General features: G+C 39.1%; 4 protein-coding genes across 6 annotated transcripts; 3 read left to right on the top strand and 1 right to left on the bottom strand.

The window, feature by feature from the left end:
* The first annotated feature begins 113 nt into the window (after positions 1-113).
* Positions 114-7,544, top strand: LOC108033478 (uncharacterized). Its single transcript, XM_017107820.3, has 3 exons — positions 114-481; positions 531-1,724; positions 1,787-7,544. Exons 1-3 carry the CDS (start codon positions 169-171, stop codon positions 7,417-7,419), a joined length of 7,140 nt encoding a protein of 2,379 aa, XP_016963309.3. The 5' UTR covers positions 114-168; the 3' UTR covers positions 7,420-7,544.
* Positions 7,545-9,622: 2,078 nt separating this feature from the next.
* Positions 9,623-10,202, bottom strand: LOC108033809 (keratin-associated protein 19-2). Its single transcript, XM_017108432.3, has 2 exons — positions 10,059-10,202; positions 9,623-9,999 (listed from the first exon to the last, which is right to left on the bottom strand). Exons 1-2 carry the CDS (start codon positions 10,068-10,070, stop codon positions 9,727-9,729), a joined length of 285 nt encoding a protein of 94 aa, XP_016963921.1. The 5' UTR covers positions 10,071-10,202; the 3' UTR covers positions 9,623-9,726.
* Positions 10,203-10,901: 699 nt separating this feature from the next.
* Positions 10,902-12,154, top strand: LOC108033708 (39S ribosomal protein L4, mitochondrial). Its single transcript, XM_017108228.3, has 2 exons — positions 10,902-11,773; positions 11,845-12,154. Exons 1-2 carry the CDS (start codon positions 11,106-11,108, stop codon positions 12,062-12,064), a joined length of 888 nt encoding a protein of 295 aa, XP_016963717.1. The 5' UTR covers positions 10,902-11,105; the 3' UTR covers positions 12,065-12,154.
* A 395-nt stretch (positions 12,155-12,549) lies between these two features.
* Positions 12,550-16,715, top strand: LOC108035178 (ubiquitin carboxyl-terminal hydrolase CYLD). 3 transcript variants are annotated; one of them, XM_017110668.3, is made up of 11 exons: positions 12,550-12,568; positions 13,194-13,373; positions 13,428-13,645; positions 14,465-14,696; positions 14,867-15,042; positions 15,113-15,267; positions 15,322-15,540; positions 15,601-15,835; positions 15,893-16,034; positions 16,091-16,287; positions 16,470-16,715. In XM_017110668.3, exons 2-11 carry the CDS (start codon positions 13,210-13,212, stop codon positions 16,661-16,663), a joined length of 1,932 nt encoding a protein of 643 aa, XP_016966157.1. In that variant the 5' UTR covers positions 12,550-12,568; positions 13,194-13,209; the 3' UTR covers positions 16,664-16,715. The 3 variants fall into 3 exon arrangements, with proteins under 3 accessions (XP_016966157.1, XP_016966138.1, XP_016966147.1); XM_017110649.3 differs by lacking the exon at positions 12,550-12,568 and adding an exon at positions 12,604-12,748; XM_017110658.3 differs by lacking the exon at positions 12,550-12,568 and adding an exon at positions 12,846-12,989.
* Positions 16,716-17,865: the final 1,150 nt, after the last annotated feature.

Genomic DNA, 17,865 nt, shown 5'->3' with positions numbered 1-17,865 from the left:
GATGATTTTTAAATGTTTGTTTAATTTTTGAGGATGGTCTTAAACACTAAAAACAATATATTATAGGAGTTTCTAGATATTCTGTGATTGCTTAGTTTTAAATGTCACATAAAACCAGAAATGTATCTGAGCCTCTGAGCTGCCCTTCCTGACTTCCGTTCCTTTGATATGACTGGCCTAACCAGAAGGCGTCGCACCGCCCAGCAGATCCTCTTGCGACGAGCCTTGAACAAAAGCGTTAGCAGAGACCTTGCCACCACCGATTGGGTCTGGAAGCAGGGCGACATTGTGGAGGCCCCTTTTCAGATCAGGAATTCCCAAATTCAGGAGAGATCCTCGTCGAGAGCAGTGAGGAAACTGCACAGGATTTTAGCAGCCAATCCCTTTAGGCTTTTGGGTGAGAGGAGAACGGCAGGAAAGCTACCAGGATGTGATCTTCAACAGAAGGACTCTCGCTCCTGGAGAAAGCTCAAGCCAAGTGGTGAGGTTCAGTCATGTTTTCTACTCTCTTTTATCCAGGTTCTTTCCAGAGAATAAGCCCACCTTAAGCGGTCACAGCCTGAAACCCAATGAACACTCTAGGGGCAGCACTCGATCTCGACACAGTTCCTCCACTTATCCCTCCACCTGGCAGCTGAATATTAACAAGGCCAAGGAAGAACCGAAGGAGAATTCAAACGGATCCCTGGACGAGATCATCAATTGTTCGATTCTCAATCGAACGCCCTATGATCACAAGCTTAATACGCCACTCAAGTCGGATAATTTCTGTCAATGCACTATAAATAAGAAAGCCAGAAGGAGGAGCAGGAAATCAAAAGTGCTTCCTGGGGACCCAGCACACGCCATCACGGAAAGTACAAGAAAAAACCCCTCGGAAGAAAGAAGTTTCGAAGCATGTGGTCTATTCCAAAGATTGAAGGAAAGGGTCTACAGCGGTGAGGAATTCGGTCAAGTGCGCAGGATTTGCAGAAAATCCTCAAAAAACAGCGGAAACTCAAAGATATCTTTCGGTTGTAAACAAAATTGTGCTGGACGATCTTACAAGAACTATGGAGGATATAGTCCCTCAGAAACGGATATTGAAGTGCCAGCTGAATACCAACCCAAGCTGCAAGGCCGATTTGATTATCTTAGCAAAATAGAGAGGATCAGCAAGCCGCCCTCAGGCTTGGATAATAAGTGGAGCCTTAAAATGCCCAGCAATACGGAAATCAAACAGTATATGGACAACCCAGCCGTGGATCGACCCAAGTACAAGCCTCAAGATCGGGAAGTACGGCGAAAGATCTCCCATTGCTATTGTGCAAAAAGAAAGAGAAACCTCAACCAAGGAAGGCGTGGTCTGAATAACTCAAATTTCTCAAATGATTCGTTACTTGATGATCCAAAATATAGGAATAAAATACCTTCACAAGCTAGCTTATTATCGTCTGACAAATTTTCCCAGCGCCTTAATGATGTAGAGGGTGAAGATAATTTAAGCCAAAGTCAGTTTGGGGCATCAAATATTTACCAACAAAATATAATATCCAATGGGAAGAACAATGCAAATGTCTATCAAAGCAATAAAAATGAAAGTAAAAGACATCCTTACTCTGATCCAGAAGAATACTCTTCAAATGAGTCAGATAATCCGAATACAGGGATTTCAGCAAAGTACAATCAGAAGGATGGAGGGTCCTACGATGCCAGGAGAGTTCCATCTTCAGAATATCCACAAGGTGATGTTGCTCCACACATAGTTTAATTTCGACGTTGACTAACTCATCTATTTTGCTTACAGCTGGGAGTCAAAGAGCCACTCAAGGTTTCAGTTCCCAGGATCCATCTCCGGGGAACTGGAAAAGGGCAAGCGGAGAGAAAGCAGGAAAACCCGAAAACAGTGGCCCAAAATGCGTTGAAGCCATTACCCAGACTTCTGAATTAGTAATAACCTACAGAAACTCTCCAGAACTGCCTTACAATGCGGAACCAACCAAGAAAGGGCAGAAAAACGTTGTAAGATCCAATTTAGGAACGGCCAATCAAGAAAACGACAGGCAAGTAAGGTCAGTTAAAAATCCCCAGTCCCAAGAAGCCGAAAAAAATAAGGCACAGCTTTCCGAACCAACTGTCTTAAATCTAGTACAGTCCAACTCTCTTATAATTGAATCCCATGAAGAGCAATATGGTGTAGTACAATCCAAACAAGTAGAAGTAGAATCGGACCAAGAATTCTATCAATCGCAAGAAAACTCAATAAGGTCCAATATAGGAACAGTCAAGCAAATAAAATCTGGTAAAGCAACTCCGAGGACCCAACAACCCCGAGAAATGAACAGGAATCCTTTGAAACCATCAATTCCATCTAAACAAGAGCAAAGTAAGCCACAAAAATCAAAACCCACTGGCCTAAATCTAGTACAATCCAATTCCCTTATAATTGAATCCCATGAAGAGCATTATGATGTAGTGCAATCCAAAGAAATAGAACTTGAACCGCCCCAAGAGTCCTATCAATCGCAAGCAAGCTCAGTGAGATCCACTGTAGCAACACCCAATAAAGAACATATTAAGGAAGTAAAGTCAGGTAAAGCAACTCCGAAGACCCAACATCCCCGACAAATAAAAAGGAAACCTTCGAAACCATCAATTCAACCTAACCAAGACCAAAGTAAGCCACAAAAATCAAAACCCACTGGCTTAAGTCTTGTCCAGTCGAGTTCCTTTATAACTGAATCCCAAGAAAAGCAATACCACCTTGTACAATCCAGTTCCATAGATCTTATAGCGCCCGAAGTTACCGCTCCAAAACCAAAAAAGGTAATTCGTCCTCGCAAACGGAAGAGAAGTCGATGCTGCAGTTGCTGTAGTCGATGTAGCACTCGAAAAAGGTCCTTGAAGAAACCAAACCCATCCGAAAAAACCAAAAGCAAAGGTCATTGTGATGTTCGTGAGCTGTTAGATATTTTGCAAAAAACTGTAGCAGGGCTGGAGAAGCAAATGAATAACAGAAAGGGATTCAAAACGTCTAAAAACACCAAGTCAAAATCAAAATTAAATGAAGCTCAAAATAAACATTCTATTGATGTCCGTGCTCAACACTTTCCTTACCCTCAAGAATATTATAATTTGGAAAGAAGTAGATTCGATCGGGGTATGAATCATTCTCGAAATCAACAATATAGTTCGAATACTCCTACTAATTTTGAAAGACCAAGAAATGCATACCAAACATATTACGATAAAAGAAGATGGGGTTACGACGGTGCAAACTCATCGAATATTTTTCCAACTAATTCTAACACTGGCTTCACAGGTCCTATTTCCTTAAGTTATGGCGCTAGTCCAAATAGCGTTGAACTATCTGCATTTTCCTATCAAAATCAGCGAATTCAAAAGGAAGCAGTTCCTGAAAATGACTATTTTAATAAAGATCTAAGACCGTACAACATTAAAGATATGAGAGGTCCTAATTCTTTAAATAATGAAATTCCAAATCCAAACTATGGTCAACCATCAGCAGATATTTATCACAACAACACCTATCAAGGGGAATCATTGCCCCAAAATAGAGCCAACCCAGCTACTCTTGAAGTGCCATATGGGAGTGAAGAACCATCTAGAAGAAACGAGCATGATTACCCCAAAGAAATAAGCGAACGAAAAAGCCAACCATATAGAAACCAGGAACCCTTTCAGGAACCTATAGGCATTACAAATGGGACTCAGGAACACACTTTGAATAACTATACCAATCAAAGTTTAAACCAACCAATGATTGGAGCGTGTCTATGTATTGGAAACAGTCCTCAAGTGGAGGTTCACGAACAGAACCCTTTCGCAAGGAAACCCATGACGGATTCTGCTTATAGCCAAGGTTCAAAAGGTCCAACAAAGTTAGAAAGTCAGAACCCAAAGGAGATATGCAGGGGCCCAGAGTTTTGCCCTTTTAGCAGTTTGAACAATGCATATGATGGTCAAAGAAACAGAGGTCCAATAACCTTTCAAGAAGGACACACAGATATACCTAACACTGAACGTGCTCTAACTCAAAAGCCCCTACAAATATGTGACAATTCTATTTACCCATATGCACTACAAAATTCCAAGTCATGGAATAGTCCTAGTTATCCCATTTCAAACGAAACTCAACCTTATCCAAATGAAATCGACCCACCCCAGTGCAATCCTGAATGTGTTTATGAGCAATCAATAAATTCTGGATGTTGCAAAGGTCCCGAGTATTGTCTATACCGAAATAATCGGGGCGTAGTAACTTTTGAAGACAGCAATACATATAGAAATTATCAAGACCCGAGAAAAGTAGGTGCTAATTCAACTGACCAAGAAGCCATGCAATATTCCACATCGGAGAACATAACTCAATCTTATCCAATGGAAAGCGACCCAACAGCAGACGATATTGATTGTTTTTGTGATCAAAAGGAGAGACTCATACCTTTTCAAAAGGGTGGAACCGCTAATAACTCTGAAGACTTTTGCGGAATTCCTCATTGTCCAGAAAATAAAGCATTTGAAAATGTTTCGAGCCGGACTGAAAGAAGACAAACGTATCCGAAAAAAGAATCGATTTACAGGAGTTCCCATAAATATCATAACAAAGAAGAACTATGCGAATGTCCTGAAAGACAGGTACTTTTAGAGCACTCAAACTATGCAGAAAACCGAAAATCATTTGATCAATCCAGGAATCAGAATTTTAAAGAGTCTTACCAGACAGAGGAGTGTTTACTAACTTGTCCGACGAGACTTAAGTGCTCTCAAGATGATAAAAGAAGAGGAGGTCCACAGATTACTATAGTCAGCAATCACCGGAGAGAAGGAAAGGACACTAGAACGAGGAATAATAAACCATCATGTCTAGAAGAAGAGGATTTAGAACCATGCTCAAATCGCAAATGTCCCAAAGGATTAATAGATCATTTTTGCAACAACCAGCAATACCCTGAAAAAATATTAAACAGGTATGGGAGAGCAAAACAAGTTTACCAAAACGATATTCCCAACGATATATGTGAAAATCAAAATTGTCCCGATAAAAACGCAAGAAATAGGGAACCATATACGGTCAAAAACTCTATAAAAGGCGATAGAAAATGGAAGGGGGAAAGGCAAACACAATTAGAAGAAATGACAGAGGATGTCGATTCTCAGGACTCATGCCCTGAAGATTGTCCTAATCGAGAATTTTTTACCAATCTTAAAGATAGAAATAAGGACGCAACTACAGATTGGAAAACCTACGAAAATCCAAAATGTTCAGATAGATCAAAAAGGCTGTCCAACAGAGAGGTTTTGTACAAGGATTCCCAGGTCCCTGAAAAGATAATTCGGCCCAGAACTCAAAGATACGATAAAGCTTGTGATAATTCAAAGTGTCCCAATAAAAATGGGATATATGGGGATCAAAATAAGTATCGAACTTATAATAGACTGGGTTCTCAAAAAAAGTACGATCAAAAATTGTGTGAGAATGCAAAATGCACTGATAAAAACAATATGCACAAGAAGCGGAATGAAACTGGATATGCTGCAAGTGATTCGAAAAAAGCTAATTCTGAGAGACGAGCATCCTATAACGAAAAAAGATCAACAGGTCAAAAAAAGGATCAAAATTCTATATGCCACGAACCCAACTATCCAGAAGGCAAAGAAGAAGATAACGATATACATTTTAAGGAAGATCCAGACTTAAATCGTTCAAATTGTTATGACCGCCAAATGTCTCGAATCAACAATGATATAAATAATGGTTTTGAAATCTGCGATAATCCAAACTGCCCAGGTAGATTTAGAGAAGTTGGTAATAAAAAGAATTATGAAGAGAATCATTATGAAAAAGAAGTGTGTGAGAATCCACATTGCCCCGATAAAGTAAATAAATCACCGAAAAGGTATAAGTATTCCATGGATAGAGAAAAATGTCCCAATGACAAATGCTATGATGCAGATGAACTAGACCTCTGCCCTATGGAATGCCCTGAGCGTTACCGAGTTCTCTTCACCGATCTCCGAAGGTGCAAAACTAAAACAAATAAAACAAGTCGTCAAAGCAGTGGAAGAGCCGATGTATACGATGATAGCCCCATCAGAACTAAGTCCTGCAAGGCTTGCAAGCGTTATATACCCCTTGAAAGGGATCGTCAGGCGATTAACAATTATTGTAAGCCCTGTAGAATTGAAGCAGCAGCGAAGAACGACTCTGTAGAAAGCTTAGTAAGAGCCGTCTGCATAAGCCCTGGCAAAGAAGCGCCGGTTTTGGTTAGAAATAGGCACAATCCCCTGGTGACGGATCCGATTTTCAATAGCTACGACAAGCATATTTTGAAAAATTTCGAAAAGTACAAGGAGGAAAATAAACTGCGGAAATGTGCTGAGGACTGTCCTTTCATTGGGCATATGGAGGTTAAAGAAATAGCCCAGAAAAGTTCCTCTGATTGCAGTTGCGAAATGGAACACCAAGAATATACCTCCCAGTGCGATTGCTCAGAACCTGAAATTGTGGAATGCGAAGATACGAAGAACACTAAATCTAAAGTCTCATTCTTCGGTTGTTGTACAAAATCACCGAAAGATGAAAGTAAATCCGAGCCTGAGCCACAGCGAAGAACTAAGCCTGTTCAGAAAGATAAAGCTGAATCAAAATCGAGTGGTTTTAGCTGCTTCAAACGAAAGGAAAAACCTCCACAGGAAAAAACTAAGCCAAAAGAGAGATCTGCTTCGAAATCGAGTGGATTCAGCTGCTTCAAAAAGAAGGAAAAGCCTCCTCAGGAGGAGCCGAAACCCAAAGAAAAAACTCAATCTAAGTTGAGTGGGTTTAGCTACTTCAAAAAGAAGGAAAAGGTTCCCCAGGAAGAAGCGAAACCTAAGGAGAAGTCACCAGCATCAACCAAGTCGAGTGGTTTCCTATGTTTCAAGAAAACCGAAAAGCGCCCCCAAGAAGTTAAAGTTAAAAATGAAAAGGTCAAAGATACAAGTGAAAAACCATCGAAGCGAAGCGGCTTTTTCGGTTGGTGTAGAAAATCCGACGCACCCAAGGAGTACAGGCGAAAGCTAGAGGACATTCCGCCAACTCCCGACTGCACATGTAGAAGGGATGCGGATGCCAAAGAGGAAGAGGTTCCCATGCTGCAACCCGGAGTTCCCTTCCGCTGTCCATGTGCCCCCGATGATCTCGACGATGGCGAGGTAAAAGTCCTGTATGACTCCAGTTTCCGCTTCCAGAAGGAGAGCTGCAGCTGTGCTGAGGTGCCGAAAACCACAATTTGCCATAACAATCCCCAAAACCCTGAGCAGGACACTTCGGATTGGTATGCTTCGTCGGCAATATCCTGCCGTCAGGAAATCGAGGAGCAGGAGATCCCTTACTGCCCCTGTGCCAGTGCCAATGGCTTCTACAAAATTGTGCGGTAACTATGATTGAGAGTTTCAACGAAAACTTAAACACTTTTGGGTAAACTCCCAATCATAATTACTTTAAGTGAGCAGTTAGGATCAGCGCAAAATTTATATTACAAATAAAAATGTGAACTTAGTTACTTAATGGTAGCCACTTATTTGTAGTTATCCGAATCCCCCCAAGACTTCCTGCTGCTGTTGTTGCTGTCTAAAACCACCTCCTCCGAAACCACCGAAACCTTCTTGTTGCTGTTGTCCCCCGAATCCTCCAAATCCAACCAGACTTAACATCTGAAAATCAGTTTGAAATTATTTTAAATTCAAAGAGCGACAAGTTAACCAGTACTCACCAAGAATTTCATTTTACGAGGTGTGTTCAAAAAGTAAGGTGACTTTGTATTTTCAAGAAAAACTATTAATTTATTTATCAACATTAATGTTGTCCCCTTCAAAGTAATCCCCCTCAGATACAATACACATATGCCAACGGTTTTTCCAATCCTCAAAGCACTTCCCATAAGCTCTTTTCGGTATAGCCTTGAGCTCTTGCAGCGATGCAGTCATTATCTCTTCAATCGTTGCAAATCTCCGTCCTTTCATAGGTCTCTTTAGTTTTGGGAACAAGAAAAAATCGCATGGGGCCAAATCCGGTGAATATGGTGGCTGAGGCATTATTGTGGTGTTGTTTTTGGCCAAAAAATCTCTCACAAGCAAAGACGAGTGAGCAGGCGCATTATCGTAATGCAAAAGCCATGAATTGTTTATCCACAATTCTGGACGTTTCCTTCGTACTGCTTCTCGCAAACGGCGCATAACTTCCAGATAATACTGTTTATTGGCCGTACGACCATGTGGTAAGAACTCCTGATGCACCACGCCACGGTAATCGAAGAATACAGTGATCAAAACTTTGACATTTGATCGAACATGGCGTGCTTTTTTCGCTCTTGGCTCTCCTGGGCTCTTGGTTTCGATGTCATAACCATATACCCATGATTCGTCACCAGTTATGACCCTTTTGAGTAAATCTGGGTCGTCGTTGACGTCATCCAACAGCTCTTGAGCGATGCACATGCGACGGTTCTTTTGGTCATAATTCAGCAATTTTGGAACAAACTTCGCTGACACACGACTCATGCCCAAAACGTTTGAAAAGATTTCATGGCACGAGCCAAGCGATATACCGACATCTTCAGCAACTTCTCTGGTAGTGATTCGACGATTTTCCAAAACAATTTTCTTTACTACTTGAACGTTTTCATCAGTTGTTGACGTGCTTGGGCGTCCAGAGCGAGGCTCGTCATTGGCATTTTCCCGGCCATCTTGGAAGAGCTTGTACCACTAGTAAACATTTTTTTTACTCAGAACATTTTCACCGTATGCCACTGTCAACATTTTAAGTGTTTCGGAGCACTTAATTTTATTTTTTACACAAAATTTGATGCAAATCCTTTGATCCATATTTTTTTATAGCAAAAGCACCTTTACGTCTCTAAACAAAAAAGGGGATTCAATTGATATAAAATGTTTAGTTCCTTCGGGTAGTGGTGTGTACGAGAATACTCTTGCAACTGAGTTCTTTCCCAGCAATCCTGGCTATTTATATCCTTACGACCAGCCAAGAGTCATTAGTTGGGTGTCCTACCTGCATATTCCTTTTACCAGAAAGCACCCTAGAAAAGGTCGTTTAAGGCCGGATGGCAGGTATAAGTATCTGATCCGCATCCTTGAAATGAATCCTGATCCCTGGAATTTAAGGATAGTTTAGTAGGTACCCAACTTGAAAAAAAGGTTTCAAATTTAAAAATAATCATGCAAATGACTACTTTAAATGAAAAACTCAGTTAATTGTCAGGAATACTTGCCAGTAGTGAACTCTAGCATTTCATGGAATAATAATTAAAAACCAAAGAGATTGTTTAAGGGCTTTGATTTTTTTATATCATCATTTTTATTCTTTTTTCACTTTGAACCCAGAAAGGTTATGTCCAGTCCATATTGTTAATATCTTGAATAGTAATAAAAAATATTAAAAACTAAACAACAACTCAAATATCATGTCGCTAAACACTGACGTGCACTGCAAAAGCGGCGGCCTGAACAGAAAATAGATTTTTTTGATTCTAAAAATGTAATGTAATGTAGAAATCAAAATAAGTATCCAACTAACAAGGATTGTTACAATAGACTGGGTTCTCAAGGAAAATACGATCAAAAATTGTGTGAGAATGCAAAATGCACTGATAAAAACAATATGCACAAAATTTATATTTCAAATAAAAATGTGAACTAAATTACTTAATGGTAGTCACTTATTTGTAGTTAACCGTAGAAGCCGAGTCCCCCCACGACTTCCTGCTGCTGTTGTTGCTGTCCAAAACCACCTCCTCCGAAACCACCGAAACCTTCTTGTTGCTGTTGCTGGCCGAATCCTCCAAAGCCCTCCTGCTGTTGCTGCTGCCCGAAACCACCACCTCCGAAGCCACCGCCGAGAGATTGCTGCTGCTGTTCCTGTCCCCCGAATCCTCCAAATCCACCAAACCCGAATTGGGGACGCGCCGATGCCACAGCAAGCAGGACAACCAGACTTAACATCTGAAAATTAGTTTGAAATTATTAAAAATTCAAAGAGCGACAAGTTTACCAGTACTCACCAAGAATTTCATTTTTAAATGTTTAGCTCCTTCGGGTAGTGGTGTGTACGAGAATACTCTTGCAACTGAGTTCTTTCACAGCGATCCTGGCAATTTATATCCTTACGACCAGCCAAGAGTCATTAGTTGGGTGTCCTACCTGCATATTCCTTTTCCCAGAAAGCACCCTAGAAAAGGTCGTTTAAGGCCGGATGGCAGGTATAAGTATCTGATCCGCATCCTTGAAATGAATCCTCATCCCTGGAATTTAAGGATAGTTTAGTAGGTACCCAACTTGAAAAAAAAGGTTTCAAATTTCAAAATAATCATGCAAATGACTACTTTAAATTAAAAACTAGGTTAATTTAAAGGAATACTTGCCAGTAGTGAACTCTAGCGTTTCATGGAATAAATAATCAAAATCCAAAGAAATTTTTTAAGGGCGTTGAATTCTTTTTATATCATAATTTTTATTTTTTTAACTTTGAACCCAGAAAGGTTATGTCCAGTCCATATTGTTAATATCATCTGAGCTCTTGAATTGTAATTTAAAAAATATTATATTATCTGAAAATGTAGTTTTTAAAAAATTGTATTCCCTGGAATTGCCCGAATTGATTTAAGTTGTCGGCTTTAAATAAAGCAATAATAATATTTTTGTAATACTCTTGTGTTTAAACGCTTTAGTATAGTAAACTTTACAAATGGCATACTTTTCCTTTTAAATAAAATAAATCACTTAAAATGAATATCAGCTTTTAAATCAAAAAAATTAATAGCTAAATTTTTAAAAAATATTTTTTGACTACCGATAACAGTTACTATGCCAAGCTATCGTTTGAGTTCCACTCGTAGTCGAACAGCTGTTTTTTCGATTGGTCCAGCTGTTATCGATAACGCACCCCGTGTTCTGCTAATAATATTTAATATTATTATATTAATAATATTAATTAAAATTAGCTCGGCTAGTTCTTCCCAATACTAGAGGATATTGGCAGGACCCAGCCCATTTGAATTCAGGCGGAAAGTTGATCTTCTTTGTGGAAGTCCGAGTTTGGGCTGAATAAAATGTTGAAAAACATTGTAAATGCATCCAGGCAGGTGCTCTATCATCCGGTGGCCAGGACTTTCAGCCGGAGCAGCAACAAAGGCAATGCAGTGACCGAATCCCCCGCATCTGCTCCACTGGCCGCGAAGTTGCCATTGATTCTGCCGCAGGATTACACGGAGCGATTGCCGGTCAGCAGGAGCGCGGCCCGTCAGGCGTGGATCGAGAACACGGATGCGGTGGCGGAGCGGAAGGTGGGACTCATCGAACTGCATCCCGATGTCTTTGCCGCCCAGCCGAGGGTGGACATCATACAGGAGAACGTGGAGTGGCAGCGCAAGTATCGTTACGTAAGCATGGCGCACACGAAGACCCGGGCAGAAGTGCGCGGTGGTGGCCGCAAGCCGTGGCCACAGAAGGGAGGAGGACGTGCCCGTCACGGTTCCCTCCGCTCGCCCATGCTCAAGGGCGGCGGTGTGGTTCATGGCCCCCGATCGCCCACCACCCACTTCTACATGCTACCCTTCTACAAAAGGGTTTTGGGCTTGACCTCCACGCTGAGCGTTAAGCTGGCCCAGGATGATCTGCACATCATCGAGAATGTGGACATACCCACTGGCGATGCAGAGTTCCTCAAGGATCTGATTACCGAACGGAACTGGGGACCATCCGTCTTGATTGTGGACGAGTGAGTATTGCCTGGAAGCACTGATGACCATTTAGAAATCCTATTTCACATTCCATTTTTTTTGTTTTCAGAGACCACATGTTTCCCGCCAATATTTGCCAGGCCAGCGATGATCTGGGCTATGTCAACCTGATGCCATCCTTTGGCCTAAACGTGTATTCCATGCTCAAGCACGACACTCTCGTTCTAACCGTCGCTGCAGTGAAGCATCTGGAGCAGCGGCTGCTGTACCAACTTAATCGCAATGATGCCAGCAGCAAGGGAGGAAAGTTCAAACTGGATCAAGTCTAGAAATTAAGAAACTAAATTCTACCATCTTAATTGTAATTTTTGGATGCCAGAAAATGCATTGTTAATAGGTTTTCTAATTGACCTGAAGAATATTTGTTTTAATTTTGTTTATAAATTTAAGGTTGGAAGAAAAGGTGTCGAAATGAGAGGGCAAAAAGTATTTAGCTTTTACATTTTTTTGATTGAGATAATAGTTATTTGTGTTTTATTATAAAAATTGAAATATAACAGTTGTTTTTCAAAATTATTCGTTAAAAATAAACCTGAAAACTGATAGATATGATAAGCAACTGCTGTCCTCGTCAGCTGTGGGTGGTAAGTGTGCTCAGTGGGAACAAAAAATCCATATTAGTAAGCCATCCCAATTTGTTCAAATAAATTTACTTTGTGGAAGACACATGGTATATAAGTTTAAAAAAATTTTGAAAAATAATCGTTAATAAACTAGCTACATTTCTAACGCAGTGGAAACTCTGGCATTCGAAGTGAAACAATGGAATTAGGGTATTTACAGAACACCCTAAATGCTTATCGAATATCGATAACGATAAGTAGAACTCATTCCAATCGCATTCTAAAAGACACAAACTGCATAAATACTAAAATATAACTCGAGGATATAAACATCCTTTTATTTGTTTGTTATAAACATATGTTTAGGACTGGAATTGTTATACAAATTTGGTAAAAAATGAACCAGCCACTTGGCAATCCGGTCGGCATAAAACTGTGTAAAAACAATGTAGTGACGATGTTGTGTGTCATTGTTTTTGTCAATTAGAGAAAAGTGTAAAGGAAATATCTATTGGTAGTTGATGTGGCTTGTTGTTTCAGTCTTCTTGAGCGAAAATCGTTATACTCAATTCTCAATAAACCAAGACATGGCAATGTTTATAGAATTGATTTCCTAGAAACCCGATAACACGTATGTATATACATACTGACTATTGAGTGCAAGTGCAAACAGCAGTTACATCAATAATCAAGGTTGATGTTCATTACACTTGCATACATACAACTACATACACATGTATGTAATTTCTTTTTGTAAAATATAAATGTTGGAAAACACTTATTAACTATTAAATAATTATTAAATGTTTATATCTTATTACTGTGCCTTTTACAGCCTTTAGTTGGAAATAATGAATTCCAAATCCGATCATGAAGCCGAAAAAGAAAAAAAGTTGACCATCACCAACAGGTTCGGGGATTCCCTGGAGAACTATGAACTACCCAACGACCCCAGCGAACACAAGCCCCATGTTTACCCAAAGAAGGTTCCCAACAGAAAAAATGGCATTCTAAAGTGAGTAGCTGAGAAAACCATAAAATAAAAGCCTAACTCAATTACCATTTTTAGGAACAGCGATGGCAACCACACTGCTGTTGATAATCCCTATCACGAGGACGTGGATTTGGCGGATATTCTCGGAACAAATTGGCCAAAAAGAGCGGGAGCGGCTGCCATGATCTTGAACAACAAAAGCAAAACGCTGACAGAACCCATTAGTTGCGAGGATACAATTTTTAAACCCACTTCCCCCATATTAACAAGAGTAGAGCCAGAGGAACCCATACGTAAGTTTCCTTTTTTGGTTTGTCTTAAAGCAGAAATACGACAATTTGTTGTGGACAGTAAAAACGGGGAAGTCCCTTTTTCTTATAAAGTTAAAGTTGCACAACAAACAAAACTAAATATGATCAATAAGGTTGGTCGATTATTTCCATATGTAGATATATATTTTTATTATTTTCCCTCAGATTTTGTTTAAAAAAAATCCTTGCACAATTTCTTATTACTATTTAATGTATCAAAAAACTTGTTTACGTATTGTCTTGTTTTAAAAAGGCAATCATTATTTGTAGATTCATATAGCTTTTTGTCCAACTGAATAATTTTATTCTTTGTTATTTTTTCCAACCATTTCACAAAAAATACTACATTTGAATCTAAATTGATCGATATATTACATTTTTTGTAAGTTTTTTATCCACTTTGCTATCTTGCAAGACATCACAGAGTATAAGGTGTATTTTTAGAACGCCGGCCAAATACATACGAATACATATATTCTATTTACGTTCACGTAAAATGCCAGTGCTCTGAGTTGATATGTGCAGTTTCTTAAGGAGTTTTACTCGTTCAGAACATTTTCAATAATTTAACTGGTTAAAAAGTAATATTATTAAGAATGAATTTGTGCCAAACAGCAGTGTCACCTGATCCAGATATCCACCACAATATACCATTAACTGTGCTTGAGTTTTATTCGTCCAATTACAAGCCCGAGGAACCGGGTATGTTCGATTACGAAACAGAGGGACACTTTTACTAAAAACCGAATTAAATAATACCGGAAAATAGACTATTTATACTATTCTTTTTATATATTTTAGGTTTCACATCCGCTGATTACCAGCCGCTGATCGAAATACCAGGAACCGAACTGGCGATCGGTTCCCTTGTAGAAGTCTCGAACCCTGGAGTGTGCGACGATCTGTATGGCGTTATACGATGGATTGGCATTCCTCCTGGTTCGCCCAAAAACGTACTCGTGGGCATAGAGGCTGAAGACGAATCGAACTTGAAAAACGTTGTGACATCGGATGGGAGGCATAATGGCGTTCGGTACGATTTTAATATGCTTCTATGCATAAGCAATGCAAGCTATGAAATCTTTGTTTTTCTTTCTAATTGGCAATGTTTGTTATTGAACTTGTTTACCCCAACAGAACTCTTGCGATGCATATGTTTAATGTACATACTAGAATTTATCATTTGTTTTCCCATTGTTCTAGTTTATTTACTTGCCACGATGGTCGAGCTATTTTTGTACCAGCCAACAGATGCACGGCTGACCGGCGATTCGCTGATGTGGACAATAGTGTTTCTGCAAACCGAGTTTCCAATAACCACGCAAAGAAGTTCGGGGTCGCCGACTGTCCCGCCATTTATGGTTCGGTACCTCCATTGGGTAAGCTTTGAGATCTGAACTTTATTGAAAGAAAGTAAATTTACACCCGTTTTTATTTGTTTGTTTCTAGAAATCCACAACTCTGAAGAGCTGGCAAGCATTTGTGGAAAGTTCAAGGGAATCCAGGGACACCATAATTCCTGCTATCTTGATGCCACACTATTTTCGATGTTCACATTCACCAGCGTGTTTGATTCCATTCTGTACAGACATCCGGGACCACAAGTAAGACATTTTAATTTTCTAGTGGTTCAATTAATTTATTATTCTTTCTTGCAGGACATTCGTCATTACAGTGAAGTTCAGAAGGTTTTGCGCGATGAAATCGTCAATCCATTGCGAAAGAACGTGTTTGTTCGATCTGACCGTGTGATGAAGCTTCGCGAGCTGTTGGACAAGCTTAGTTCTGTAAGCGGTCTCACCTGCGAGGAGAAAGATCCTGAAGAGTTCCTAAATAGTTTGCTCTCGCAAATTATGCGAGTTGAACCATTTTTAAAGGTGCTGTATTACACAATTTGTTCGCTAAACATTAAAACTAATTGACTGTTTTATTTATAGCTAAGCTCCGGACAAGATTCGTATTTTTACCAACTATTTGTGGAAAAGGATGAAAAGTTAACATTACCGAGTGTCCAGCAACTGTTTGAACAAAGCTTTCACTCTTCGGATATAAAACTGAAGGAGGTTCCTTCTTGTTTTATCATTCAAATGCCTCGATTCGGAAAGAACTATAAGATGTATCCACGCATATTGCCTTCGCAAGTACTTGATGTGACAGACATTATTGAAAACTGTAAGTTTGTTTAGTGCACTTTTTTACATTTTTTTACTAATGTCGTCTACTTGTTAGCTCCTCGACAGTGCTCGCTGTGCGGAAAACTGGCTGAGTACGAGTGCCGCGACTGCTTTGGAAGCCTGCAAGCTGGCTCAGGTCTGGAGTGCACCGCCTTTTGTCCAAAATGTCTGAAAACATTTCACTCTCACGCCAAAAGGTTTGAGGGATCAAACAATTAAATACTTGCAAATCACTTAAGCAACCTATTTCCAGAACCAATCATGTGTCGAAGAAGATTTTCAGTCCGAAAGAATTTAGAATCATGGCCGAGCACATGGTTGTTCCGCGATTGTACATGGAATTGTTTGCCGTCGTTTGCATAGAAACGTCTCATTACGTGGCGTTTGTGAAGTCTGGGTCAGGGCCAGATGCACCGTGGTGCTTTTTCGATTCAATGGCAGATAGAAAAGGTGAGCTTTATAGATTTTCTGCCATACTAGGTGCATGCTCTTTCTCCTTAGAAAGAACTTAAGCATAAAATAGATACAGATTCAAATTCTTCGATTTCCTTTGTATGTTCCTTCGCGCCTACTTTTTGTTTTTGTATTTGTTGATTTTACTCACATTTTTCATTACAAAAATATTATTTCAGGTGAACAGAATGGATACAATATACCTGAAATTACGTGTGTTCCAGAATTAACACAGTGGCTCTCGGAAGAAGGCGCACGATCTATAAATGAAACTTCAACGAACGATAAAGTATTACCTGAACACGCTAAGCGTATTTTTTGCGATGCCTATATGTGTCTGTACCAAAGCACAGATATTATGATGTACCATTAGAGCAAATGTATCTATAATAAAGATGAATACAATAAATTTTTTGAAAAAGTCACCAGCGTAGTTCTTTAAATAGGGTTATTGGTTATTTTGTGAGTAAGTATCAGACGCTTACAGTGGTGTTGTTTTAATTTCCACCAAAGTCATCTTTTTTACTATAATTTCTAATCGCTTGTTGTCTTATGAATGAAGCAAACACATTTTAATTTACTTTATTCTCCTCTATTTTTTTAAAAACTTTCTTGAGAATAATATTTTGTTAAAAAATAATAAACGACTCTAATTTCTGAAAATGTTTACTACATTTGCTTTTTATATTAACAGTAGAAAAAATTTCTAATAGAGAAACCAGATTTCCCACACAGATCCATCGGTCTACTAAAGGACGTTTTAAAATCCTGAAGAATTCGCAATTTTATGTATTACTTAGGTATTAAACTGCTGCTTTACTCAATCTGGGTGTTGTATTCTTTTCTTTCTGAAAGAATCGTGATATTCTAATATATTATTTCCCTGAATATTTTGTGGTTTTCCATGCTTTTTTATTGTCCACCCAAACAAAGGACAAAAAGAATTTCTAGGTTATCTCCCTAACCTCTTTCTCTCTTCAAGTTATTAATTAATAATTAAAGTAAAAGTATTATTTGCCTAAACAAGAAATCTCTTTCCTTATATTTTGTTATTATATACTTGGAAAAGTTTAGAATAGTCTCAGTTTCGTAATATTTGAGTTTTACCAAGCACTTTTCAATCACAAAAAAAAAATTTATATCTGGAAATATTGAAAAAACATTTTTGGAAATTAATTTTACATTACTACAAAGTCGATTAGTTTTAAACAAACTATAATCGTATAACGATATTTTTTTTAAATTGTGAATCGCACAACCCGACTTATATACTCGAAAAAAATTTTGCCCAGATCACATAGGTTACGTGCCAACTTCTAGTACTCGGATCGTTAAAAAACGAAATACTTGGGACTTGGAAATGGGTAACAGTTAATATAGCGTCGGATGTCTCGTCTTTAACACCCTTTCCAGGGTATGACTATCCACTATTGACTATTTTGTGATTTGTGGAGGTTAGTAGAATATGTTTAGCTGGGAAATGGAAAGCGTACTGATAGAACGACGGAGCACAACTGACAGAAAGGCCATGGAAGGCAGTCTTATCCACGAACACGAGTACATACAAATCTCAAA

This window comes from Drosophila biarmipes, chromosome 2L (assembly GCF_025231255.1).
Source record: "Drosophila biarmipes strain raj3 chromosome 2L, RU_DBia_V1.1, whole genome shotgun sequence".
Lineage (NCBI taxonomy): Eukaryota > Metazoa > Arthropoda > Insecta > Diptera > Drosophilidae > Drosophila > Drosophila biarmipes.
Note: the sequence above shows the minus strand (reverse complement) of the source record. Positions and strands in the feature narration are given on the sequence as shown.